The 11686-nt window shown below is 37.9% G+C and overlaps 1 protein-coding gene across 1 annotated transcript; it reads right to left on the bottom strand.

Moving 5' to 3' along the window:
• Positions 1–1790: 1790 nt before the first annotated feature.
• Positions 1791–8183, bottom strand: LOC146320040 (uncharacterized). The gene is made up of 6 exons (XM_084729460.1): positions 8048–8183; positions 6288–6691; positions 5970–6126; positions 3238–3357; positions 2766–2856; positions 1791–2548 (listed from the first exon to the last, which is right to left on the bottom strand). The coding sequence occupies exons 1-6, from the start codon at positions 8091–8093 to the stop codon at positions 2350–2352; spliced, it is 1017 nt and encodes a 338-aa protein (XP_084585586.1). The 5' UTR covers positions 8094–8183; the 3' UTR covers positions 1791–2349.
• Between the last annotated feature and the right edge of the window lie 3503 nt (positions 8184–11686).

The raw sequence follows: 11686 nt of genomic DNA, 5'->3' as shown, positions 1-11686 counted from the left end.
GCTGTCTTGAAAAGCACAAAGACTTTGACATATGGACTGCACAGAGAGGAGGAAACAAGACGAGGGATCACTCTGACCACATTTCAGAGTACCAAATTCGTTAGGACGACTTTTACTTTTAACTTTCACTGCAAAGAAGCTTTATGTGTAGTTACTTTGCAGATTCAGATTATTAATGCAAAACATAATCAATTTATAAATTATGATTATAGATTAGGTAGGATATAGAGTAGCTGAAATTAGTTGCACCTTTACCAGATGCAAAATTGAAGTGATGAACACAATATACACCAATAATTATAATTTAATAGTATAATATAGCCTTCATTACTATTACTGTTACACATAATGATTACCTTTATGTTTGCTACATTAAGTATATTTTGATGATAATACTTATCATCACGTTTTTGTAAAATTTAAATGCAGGACTTTTACTAATAACAGTAGTAGTAGAGTATTTCTACACTGTGGTACCGCTACTTTTACCTGAGTAAAAACAAATTATATCATTTCTAAGGTTATGTGATCATATGGTAATCCATTTCTGACAGGAAAAGGAAAAAAAGGATGAAAAGGTAGGAATGATGAAAATATCTAAAATAACTCATGTTAAGTCAAAACTCTGACATATTCATAATAACATAAAATGTCAAACCTTTGACTTTCAGAAAAAGAAAATCTACAAATATAAATAAGATGTTATGGTTGGTCAAAAAATTAGATACCAAAAACGAGAAAATCTTAACTTGATTTCATCATTTTTAACTTAAGGTGTGTTTTTAATTTAGACATTCATAGGGTTTCAGTAACCTACTGAACTAGTACTGGAAATAGTGCACTAATCAATGTTCCTCCTAACAATCTTGAAATAAATCTTTTTCTTTTATGTTCTTGTCCTTGCAGTATGGCTATTGTTATCCACTATGGTTTTATGACAGCAGCTTATCTTTGATATTATTGACACTTAGGGTCAATAATGAAAACCTGATACATTGAGATCTGCAACAGATTATTGTCCTGTGACTGAAAATGAACGAGGAGTAATCATAGTGTTTTGCGTCTTGCCAAATTACACATTAAAAACAACACTTTCACTTATCAAACTGGGCCTACATAAAGTTTGTCCTTTTTATTTTATAATGCACCTGACAGTAAACGCACTGAGCCCATATTTAGATCATACAGGCTCATGCTGAACAATATTTATTTCAGTTCTGTGGAGGCTGAAGCTGCAGTGTCTGACTGTGTCACGCCCACTTCCGTCTTTGTTCCTGCTGATTCATCGCTCCCATAGACGATCTTTGAAGAGGGCAGCCGCTCAGACAGAGGAAGTGGAGCCGTTAGATCGGTCCGTTATCCTTAGAATAAAAACTACAATAAAAACTTCTGGTGGGAGGAGGATTTATTTATTATTATTACAAGCATGGATTAACAGTATTCAGATTCAGGAGTTAGTTGCTTTACCATCTTTATCACCAATAATAATAATTACAGTTATATAGTTAGTTAAATCAGTTAGTTAATTCATTTTATTATTATTATCATTATTATTATTATTATTATTATTATTATTATTATTATTATTATTATTATTATTATTATTAGTGGTAGTAGTAGCAATAGCTTCCCATACCATGTACATGGCTAAATCATCATTTCATTGAATAGAAATCTTCTTTAAATCCTAATTCTAAGATACTTAGTTTGTTATATCTTATTTAATTAATTCTATAAATACCTAAAAACTTAGATTCAGTGTCAGGGGGCTCCATTTATCCTCCAAAATCAGACATTTGACATCATATATGTGTCCAAAAGTGCAGACCTTTTAAATTCTAAGTAAAGCAAATACGTAAAAGGACACCTGAGCCGACTCCACAGAAGTGTCACAGTGTCCAACATCAAACGTAGAAGAGGTTTGAGCTCAGGCCTGGACAGACAGAGATTAGTTTCCTAAGTGTTTATCTAACTTAAGGCTTAAGCTATTGGTTTCTTTGTTGAGCCCTGAAATGGAACTTATAGTAAGTCTGCAAACAACGCCTGAATGCTTTAACATGTATTTTAGTCCTTTCATCCAACAAGCAATCCCCAAATGTCCAACACCAAAAGTCAGGACACAGTTTTAAAAACTTATACTCCAAATTATTTTATTCTGGCAGCTTCACGATAGCTTTCTTCTTCCTGTAACAGCTAAGCCTCACATCAACACTCTGATACCGATCTATGAAATTTCCATTTTATAAGAAGTCAGGAGTCAGCCATCAACACTTTCCTTTGTACCACTTCGCCGTGAAGAGAAAAATGTGAAACGCAAGTGACCAAACACGCCCATACATGCTACAACTTTCAGGCCTCGTACAGTGGAGTAACAGTGCCATCCTTCCACTGAATCAGGATTTCTCCTCGCTGTAAAGTCGGGGTGGAGTGTGGGAGGCGCATGGCGTGTTCAGTCAGCGGGGCTCTCTCGCTGGGCACCGGGGACCCAGGAACACTCACCTCTGGTCTCGGGGTGTACGACTTCAGAACACACACCACCTTCTTCCTCCTGACACAACAAGACAGAGAGAAAGAAAGGGAGCGGGTGGAGGTTCAAAATTTTGCTTTACAACGGAGCTCTCTGAAGGTGTTACCATATGAATGATTGACAGTCAATTAAAATGATAATCCACGTTATGTTTGTAAAATAATTAATCAACTTATTTCGCCAATATTAGATTTATATAAAGACTAAAGTCCACTTCCATGTGTGTTTTGGCACTAACCTGTTGGAGTAAACATTGAGGATAAGAATCACCGTCCCCAGGACCAAAGCCAAAGAGCTCAGTACCAGCATGGTTATCTTCCAGCCCATCCCTGTACACACAAGTACACAAACAGACCAAATGACACATCATTCATTTTACACAGCCCACATTTCAAGTCATATTTACCTCTTTCAAAGCTTTCATTCTTGTTCATGCATTAATCTGATTCTGTCAAGAAGCCAAAACCTGCAAATAAAACCCCAATGAAACTCCTTTACAAACATTTCAACACACCCACCACACACTTTGCTCTGTTTACTGTTCATCTAGCCCCATCTAGTGGTGGAAAAAAAAAAACTCAATTCGAATAAGGAATCCTGTTGAGGCTTTTATGTCACCGTGCACATAGTAGTGTTGGAAACATTTATAACACGGATAAACCTGGACAAACATTCAATACATTCAATGTTTTATTGTTTTCCAAACTTACCATAATCCATGCTGAAGAAAATCATGGTGGGATCTGCAGGAGATTTGGTGCTCAAGGATGAAAGGGGCTCATCTGTGCCAGGATATGTTTCTGTGACCTCAGCACCCATTTCACTTTCAGCTGGAAGTTAGAGAAAAAAAAACAGATACAAGTCAACCAGAAGCAGTGAACATCATAGGTTTTACTTCTGTGATGAAAAGTGATAGCTGTGTTTGTGTCTTCAGTAGTAAGAGGGGAATCAGTTCATACAGGCCCAACCTGTTGTAAAGACAACATGAATCAGCACTGCCATGCTCTGACAAGTCACAGTGATGCTGATTCATGGAGTGGCAAGCTGGCTGTCTTCCAAGATCAGGAAAATATTGATCGGTCAAAAGCGCACTTAGCTTAATTACATCCGTTGCCTAAAAGCAGGCATGTTGTAATCCAATCAGGAGGCCACAGGACACACACACACACACCACATCATGCAACTGATATCAAACGTAGCTCATTGACTTTTAAGACAAAGAACATTTTAAAGAACATGAGTGTTTTTGCATGTTTTAGCCCACATACTACAGTTACACACATATTTAATTTAAGTTATAACATCACAAAGAATGGGAAGAAGGACGTCCTGTAAAGGTTTTTTGCTGGTTCAAATAAATCAAAACATTCAAGCTTTTAAGATCAGCTGCTGAGTAACAACTGGTTCAATGCAAGAAAAAAATGACCACATTCATGATGCTTCTGTTTAGTTGCTTCTGTTGTGTTTTTGATTTTGTGACAGCTAACCTTGTCAAAGTTATGCTTTTTAACATCAATGTTTAGATGCCTACAGGTCAATGAACACACCACCAAATGATCCCTGCATGCAACTGCAGGACAACGAAACAATAATATACTCTTAGTTTTTAAAATAATCTACTGTAACATTGTCCAGAGTAAACAAATAATCAATAAATAATTTAAATTATCCACAAATAAAAATGTATACTTCGCTGGCATGACCTGAAAGTCCTAGAAAATAGGAAATCAATCTACAAAAAGCCTAATGGTTCAATTTGATAGATGGTTAATAATAATAATAATAATAAGTATTTACATACTGGTAACATTTGTGATTAAGGAGGCTAGCAAAGCCAGTGGCCACGGCTTTGTTTCAGAAAGTGGGTTTAGTCAAAACTCTGAGCCTGAAAAGATGGGAAACTCTGTGTTAGTTACCATGGTAACTGACTCTGTCAATCTGACCAGCACGCTGGCAGATTTTCTTCAACAAACTTTTCTTTTTTTCTCTGACCGCCTCGTTTCCTCTTTCACACAGTCAGTGTCAGACACAGATCAGAACACATTCATCTGCAGAAGTCTTCAGAAAACATCAAAATCCTGGTCAGATATTAGTTTGCTGCCCAACAACTATCTATGAGCGCTTCAATAATTAATCTGTCATCAGTAGAAGGACAGAGAAAAAAATCTGTGACATAATGGAATCATCATCAGATCAGAATAAAATATATACTGTGATGTCCTGTGACATTAAGGCAACTGTTCCCCTGCAACAAAACATTTACCGTACATTACTGTCATAAGTTGTCCAAAAATGTTCAGTCAGTTTGAACACTCATTATTACTCGGTTAATCTATGACTTTACAATCAGATGTCCATCAGTAAACTAGGTCTTATCTGTTTGATCCATATTTTCATCTTCAGTTGCAGTAATCTGCATTTTGTCTCTGTCAGGTTTAAGTTGCCTAAATGTTTTTAAAAAGTGACTTTAACAATCATTCAGATTCCAGCACTTCATCAGCCATGAAAGAAAATAATGTCTGGTAAATGATGCATGGGTGAACTGCTCTGAATAAAATGTAATAAAATGTGTTTATTGCTCGACTCGTTCCTTCAATCATCATCATTTCTGGCTCTACCGGACTGAATGGAGGTTCTGCCCTTTGTTTACACGGTGAATCATTGTACCCAGTGATGATGGCTTTTTCATTCCGAATGCGCGTGAGTTAACACAACTAATTCTGACTAGCTGTTCTGACACTGAAAACTCAGAGTTTCCCATCTCAGGCTGAGTCAACTCAGAGTTCAGGACTCAGGGTTTCTACACATTTTCCACTGCAAAATTCCAGACTTTTCCAGACTTTTTCAAACCAGATATGACATCTGAGTACAAAGAGCTTGATGATTATTATGTAAATAAAGTGTTTTAAAATCCAACCCTTAACATGTCTGTTACATACATAATATCACCAAATAATTGTCAAAAGACAGTGACTCTGTATGCTGGAGATGTTGAACAATTTCACACAACGTTTGCATCTAGCTCTCTTTTCTCATTTGTAATCCTTAGCCATAGTCATATTCTTGTTCTCCCATATTTTCTTGTCTGGTTTAGAAATAAGAACAGAAAATGAGTTGAAATGTTGAAGGTGGTAATGATGTTCTTACATCACTGCATACATCTTTAGAAAACATAACAGTGACAAAAGTCTGGAAACACAAATATTTTCTTCTTCTTTTTTGCATCTTTATCCAGACCTGGAAACTACTCAATCAAATTTGATATTTTTTCATACTTTTCCATGCCATGTACCAACCCTGAGGATTACGCTCAGAGTTTGTTCTTTCTGAAACAGGCCTCAGTCCTTTAAGGGAGTTTAGTATGAACTTTTATTGGAGTCACATACTGCAGGAGGACAACGTTCAGCAAATTATTGCTTGTGAGACACGTTTAGGTCCTTACCTGATTCAGCTCGTCTGTGTGTGTCAGAGATGGCACTTGGAAAAATCTCAAGTTCCAATGATTTCCCAAGATGGTTTAAAGGTTGGTGTTGGTTGTGTTTGCTGTCTCTCCCGTTGCACAATGTCTGGTTGTCAAGTGTCCGCCACCTGCTGCCCTGCTAGTAACGAAGGTGAGCCAAATGAACATCCTGCTAGTATTATTTTATAGACTAGTTATTGGTTAAAAATATTCTCAAATGTACATTTCCTTCCTAGTTTTAAAAGCTTTTAGATGCTATGTCACGCAGGACCTTCTGTCCCTTCTCCAAAATATTCCTACCTGCTTATGTTCTCTGGACAGGAAGACCAAAGTGGATTCTTGTGTGGCACTAAGGTGCAGTCCCCTCCCTATCAAAGTGAGGTGACCCTTCTTGGAACAGGACCATGCCTGGCTGCTTGCTTCTCTGCTCGTGTCCACTGCTGCCACTCCAACGCCGGTGTTGTCGCTTTCAGCCTGAAAGATGCAGGGCTGCAGGTGGACCCCTTCGTACTCCTCTCTCGGTGCAGTCAGACACTCACCATTGTGCTGACTGCTGAGAGCCTGGATCTCTGGGAGCCAACGCCATTCCTGTAGGGCCGAATACGTGCTGCAGTCACCTAGAGACACTCTACCTCCCAAAGTTCCTTCCTGCACCTGCAGACATTTACCCAGAAGCTTGTTCTGAATCTTAAAGCCAGACGCCTCTGTGGAGGAGACAAAAAAGTCAAGACATTGAGTCAAATTTAGGACAAATACATGCAAGTCAGAAAATTATAGCTACATTTCTGTTATGATATATCAACATTTATGTGATCTTATATTCTGCAAACCTCACTTACAAGAACACATCGGTGGAAATGTAAGTCACTAAGCTACTGGTGAAAACTATCTCCATCTTACAGCAAAATGCAGCTGCATGTGGAGCTTCTCATCTTGAGGGCATGAAACTTCCAGAGAACATGAGGACTGGAGCACACTGATGAATTCAGAGCCTTTAATTACGCAAACAGGCAGATATTTCAACACTACTGCCGTCATCAAGGTGTTGAAACTGATGACAATAGTCTACAGTGTTCATGATATAGTTGTCTAATTAGTAAGGTTGCAAATTGTAGCCTCTTTCCTTAATCGATCATTGGTTAAATTAATGATCAGATAATCAATTAATTATTCTTGCAAAATCTTAAAAAAATTGCATATACCAAACAATACCAAATGTATTTTTTTCACCTCAGTCAAAGTTTTATTTCCAGCATTACATACACCCTTAGAAATAAAGGTTCTAACCATATAGGGTTTTTCTGCTTGCCATTCTACTTTCCTATTAAAGCCTTTTATAAAAGTTCACTTGGAACACTTTAAAGCAGTCCTACCTAGAACCCAGCATAAGGGGTTATATCTGGACGCAAGCTAGTTTTTGCTTTTTTCTAATTTATTTTTAATTTTCTAATATTTATATATATTTTCTATATTTATTTTCACTTCTGTTAGCCTCACTAAAATGTTTTTACATCTTTTTTTTAGTTTTTTGTTAAGTTTTAGTTAACACTAACTATAATGACGTTGGTCAAGAGAGGACATGAATACAATGGTCCCAGTCGTAAAGCATGTCAGACCAAATTCCAGTAAAAAATATTACAAGTTTATCTTTCTATGCTTCTGGACAATCACGTGTCATTAACTATTACTTCACAAGTTAAAAAGTTGGTGTCTTGTGATATTTAGCTACAATCGGCATACAAATGATGCAGCAAATTCATTTGTTTCTTTTTTTCTCAATGCAGTTTTCACTTTTCTCCGGGTGTAGGTAGTTAGCGTTAGCCCCACTGCTGAAAGACGCACGAGACATGCACAGCAGAGACCTGCACAAACTAAGTTAGTTATTTACAGAAACTAATTTACAACAAGCTAAACATTAAGTTATCACTCTAGTTTCTTGCTAAATCTTAATCTATGTAGTTTAAACTTGCAAAGTGTCATTCGGCTACCTGCATTAAAAGCTCGAGAGATATTTTCTGGCAAACTCAGTAAAATGTAAAAACTTTTACAGTTTGTCTTACCCCTGAAAATGACGAAAACAAGCAAATAAACACAGGTTCTTCCCATGGCGACGCTGACGGCAGGCACAGATAGTTTGGGTCTCCCGTGACAATCCAGTCCGCAGGGATTCAGCAGCAGCAGCAAGTGGAAGTGGGCGGGAACAAAACTTCATGCAGCCTCCCACTAACGCATCCATCACTCCAGTGGATGAATAGAGCATCCATGCATTCCTCCTCATAACTCTTCAGGAGGACATGCATGGTCCCCCGAAGTGTAGATTACAATTGAAAAGCTCTGTTGTTGTCCATTTTTGTCCTGCTGTAACTACAGTAGGGGGTCATTAAGCATTCTGATATGCAAAAAAAACTCAGTGCGCTATTGTGTCTTTAATTGTTTACTGCATATTCTTTTATTACTCTGGACAGTCTGCTTTTTCACAACTAATACACACAACTCATAGACACTCGTTGTTTACCACTATGCCAGCCAAGAAAATGTGTTTACGGCCGGTGTGCTTCAACTCCATGGACTACCAATTAGATTTAAAGAGCATAAATCTGTTATAAGGAGAAAACAGTGTCCCCAGCTGAATAGGATTGCTCACTCGTTACTGTGAGGAATGGGACAGCTTTTGGGGCCTGCATGGTCACATGATGTTTTTCTCTATCATGATGCACCACAAAAGTATGGGAAAGACTTTGTTTTGTTTTTGTTTTTTGTTTTTTTGGGTTTTTTTTTTTTAAAGGGTAGTGGAAATACTCAAATCATATTCTCTAACAAAATCTAGTTTTTATTTCAGTAAAAAACACATTTCACAGTCAAAATTAACTTAAGTTGCAGACTAAAGATGTTTCATCTGCAACTCTAAACATTTTAGGTTTTGTTTATTTACTTGTTGAGTTAATGGGCATGATTGAATAAACATCTGTATTAAAAGTAAAGAAGCAAGTGAAGTTTTATTAAACTTAATCTAAGTTTAGTTAGTGAAATGAATGAGGGGCACAGACAGGTATACTATAGAACTAGATACTATAGAAAACACATCCTCTGCATGGTGCATATTAAATATATAATTTACAGTTTTAAATAGACATACAAAAAGGAACAAACAATCACAACAAAAAGTACAGAACAGTACAATGACCCATTGTAGTGTTAAACAACAAACAGGCCCAACAAAGGAGGGGTTTATACAGCACAGTGCCTCACAATTAATTATTCAATTCATTATATTTGACCTCATTTATAAAGGTGGAACAAAGGTTTCAAAATACACTGGCACAGGGCTGCTCAGTACTTTTCTGATGTTGAAATGTATTTCCAAACTTGAGAAACAATTGAGAAACATTTTAGCTTATGAATCTTCCAATTTAACAAAATCCTGACAAGGCTGGTATGAGCAGAGCAACAAGGATTTGGACCAAAATGCAGGTGATAGAGGCGGAGTAGCTGTAGTTCAGCCCAGAAAGGCGAATGAATTAAACAAGGAGCAGGAATGAAAGTCAGTCAAGTCAGGGCAATAGGAAGGTACAGGTGACAGTGTTCCAGGTGACGTGCTTGACATCTATGGCATGAAACAACCAAGCAGCATAGGATGATCTGAGATAGAGTGAGTGGAAAAGGGGCTGGTTACGTACAGCACTGCAGAGTGGAAACAGGTGTGCACATGGGTGGTGCAGTCAAATTATGTGGAAGAGAGGGAAAGTCTGAGGGCATCTGGTGGATGAATGGAAAATGGTGATGAAGGAAACTGAGAAAGTGGCTGACGAGGAGGGACAGAAAAACAGTCTGTGACAATACTTCTTTTAGCAGCCAAAAAGGCTCTATGCCTGCTATTTTCCTGCCGATTTTGACCATAGCTTTGCTCTACACTGAGAATCAAACAAAAGGACGAGGAGATTTTTTTTTCATTATAACTGAAATCGAATAAAGCACATCTGTCCAAAAGGACTTGACTGCAGGGCAGTGCCAGAGCATATGAATCAAAGCTCCCACCTTTACACAACCATGCCTGCAGAGATCAGAGGGGCCTGGCTCTTTTTTTTCTTGAAGTGATATGCGCAGATGGATTTTACATTGTGTAACTTGGAATCGGACTCTTCTCTATTTGGAGGAGTGAATCAACATGTAACACAGTCCTGAGACAGTTCCTCTGTCTGATGCTTAAGACCTGAATTGTTCATCTGTCTCTGATTTACTTTGAGGTTACTGTAACAAAGTATTTGTGTTCATGTTATATCTCCTTCTAAACTACACGAAGGATAAAATGTCCTCATTATCTATGATTTGTGGAATTTCTGTAATATTGTGTTGCTGCTGTACAGAGCCTCATAAATGATTCCCTGCAGCTTTAAACACATAATATGCACCATTTTCTGCACCATTAAAACGTTGGTGTTTGACTTCCTGAGAATGACACTCAACAATAAGCTATCTTTGTGGTTAATTTATGAACAGTTCAGACACATCCTACTGATTCTACCTCAAAGATTGTATTGTGCTACAGCAGTTCTTGCGCTGCAGTTTTTTGTGACATGATTCAAACTCTATCAAGAGCTGTCAAATAAACGTTACACCCCCCCCCCAAAAAAAAACAAAACAAAAAAAAACTAATGTGAGTGAGACACGTATAGAGCTTGACCAGAGTTTCACGACGGAGCAGGGCGGGCTGAGTGAGCTGGAAGCGCCATGCCCAGACAAACACGTGACACAATGAGAGGACAAACAACAAGAAACACCAGGGAGGGGTAATCAACTGAAAACACTGGGAATGAGGGAGAGGCTCTGCTGGACCATGTAAGCTTTGTGGGTGGAACAGGATGATACCACAGCGATGATAATGCATGATCATGTTGTTTGGATCTTGTCTTTTGCATGATACTGCTCCAGCCAATCCCAACTACCTTTATTTCTATCCTCTTTATAGCCCCAAATAGACCTTTTTCATAACAGCCACATTGATATGAAATAGTGGGGATGCTTTTTGCTAATGCTAAAAAATCTGTAATATATTTACTGTAATTTATCATAAAATGATATGTCATCAGAGATTAAGGAAACATGTTAAACTGAAAAACTCTAACAACAACGCTAGCAGCAATGTCCTCCTTTGAAATGTCTGCTCTGTGTTTTAGTTTGCCAGTTTTATGAGTTCAAATTAATACCAAATCCTCGCAGAATGATCAGGTGCCTGTTTGTGAGTGATAAGAAAGAGAAGTTAAATTGAGCATTATGTTAAGGGAGTCTGGCAGGCAAAAGACAGGCAGACACTGAACTCAAACTCCAGAGGATAACAGGCTTAGCTTTACATTGACAGACAATTGACAGTTCTAAACAGCTGATCAGTGCTTGATATTGTCAAAACATAATATTGCACTTGTCTTGCGCTCCTGCAGTGTTCTTGCAGCCTGCCTGAGCTTCCTGGAGCCTGGGGAGAAGACAGGAGAAAACAACTCACCTCAAACATAGACTGTATATTAAATAGTTATTCAACCTATTTAAAATACAGATTACGGCTGCAACTCACTATTTGGACTGCAGTGCTTATTTTCGAATGCACAGTTGCGAGATATTGTTCCGTTCCATTTAGTGTATCAGAGTCTTTCCACTGAGCCAGCTTGTACAATAGTTGCACTCTGACTGACCTGCACGGAAGGGAA

Source organism: Lutjanus erythropterus, chromosome 10 (assembly GCF_056507025.1).
Source record: "Lutjanus erythropterus isolate fLutEry1 chromosome 10, fLutEry1.hap2, whole genome shotgun sequence".
In the NCBI taxonomy this organism is placed as follows: domain Eukaryota; kingdom Metazoa; phylum Chordata; class Actinopteri; order Lutjaniformes; family Lutjanidae; genus Lutjanus; species Lutjanus erythropterus.
The sequence above is the reverse complement of the archived record's forward strand: the minus strand, read 5'-3'. Positions and strand labels throughout refer to the sequence as shown.

Bases quoted from the DNA above. Each gene is read 5' to 3' on its own strand.
- LOC146320040 (XM_084729460.1), bottom strand. From the start codon at position 8,093: ATGGGAAGAACCTGTGTTTATTTGCTTGTTTTCGTCATTTTCAGGG. The intron at 6,692-8,047 runs GTAAGACAAACT...TCTCCTCCACAG, and splicing joins TGTTTTCGTCATTTTCAGGG to AGGCGTCTGGCTTTAAGATT. The intron at 6,127-6,287 runs GTAGGAATATTT...CTTCGTTACTAG, and splicing joins TGTCCAGAGAACATAAGCAG to CAGGGCAGCAGGTGGCGGAC.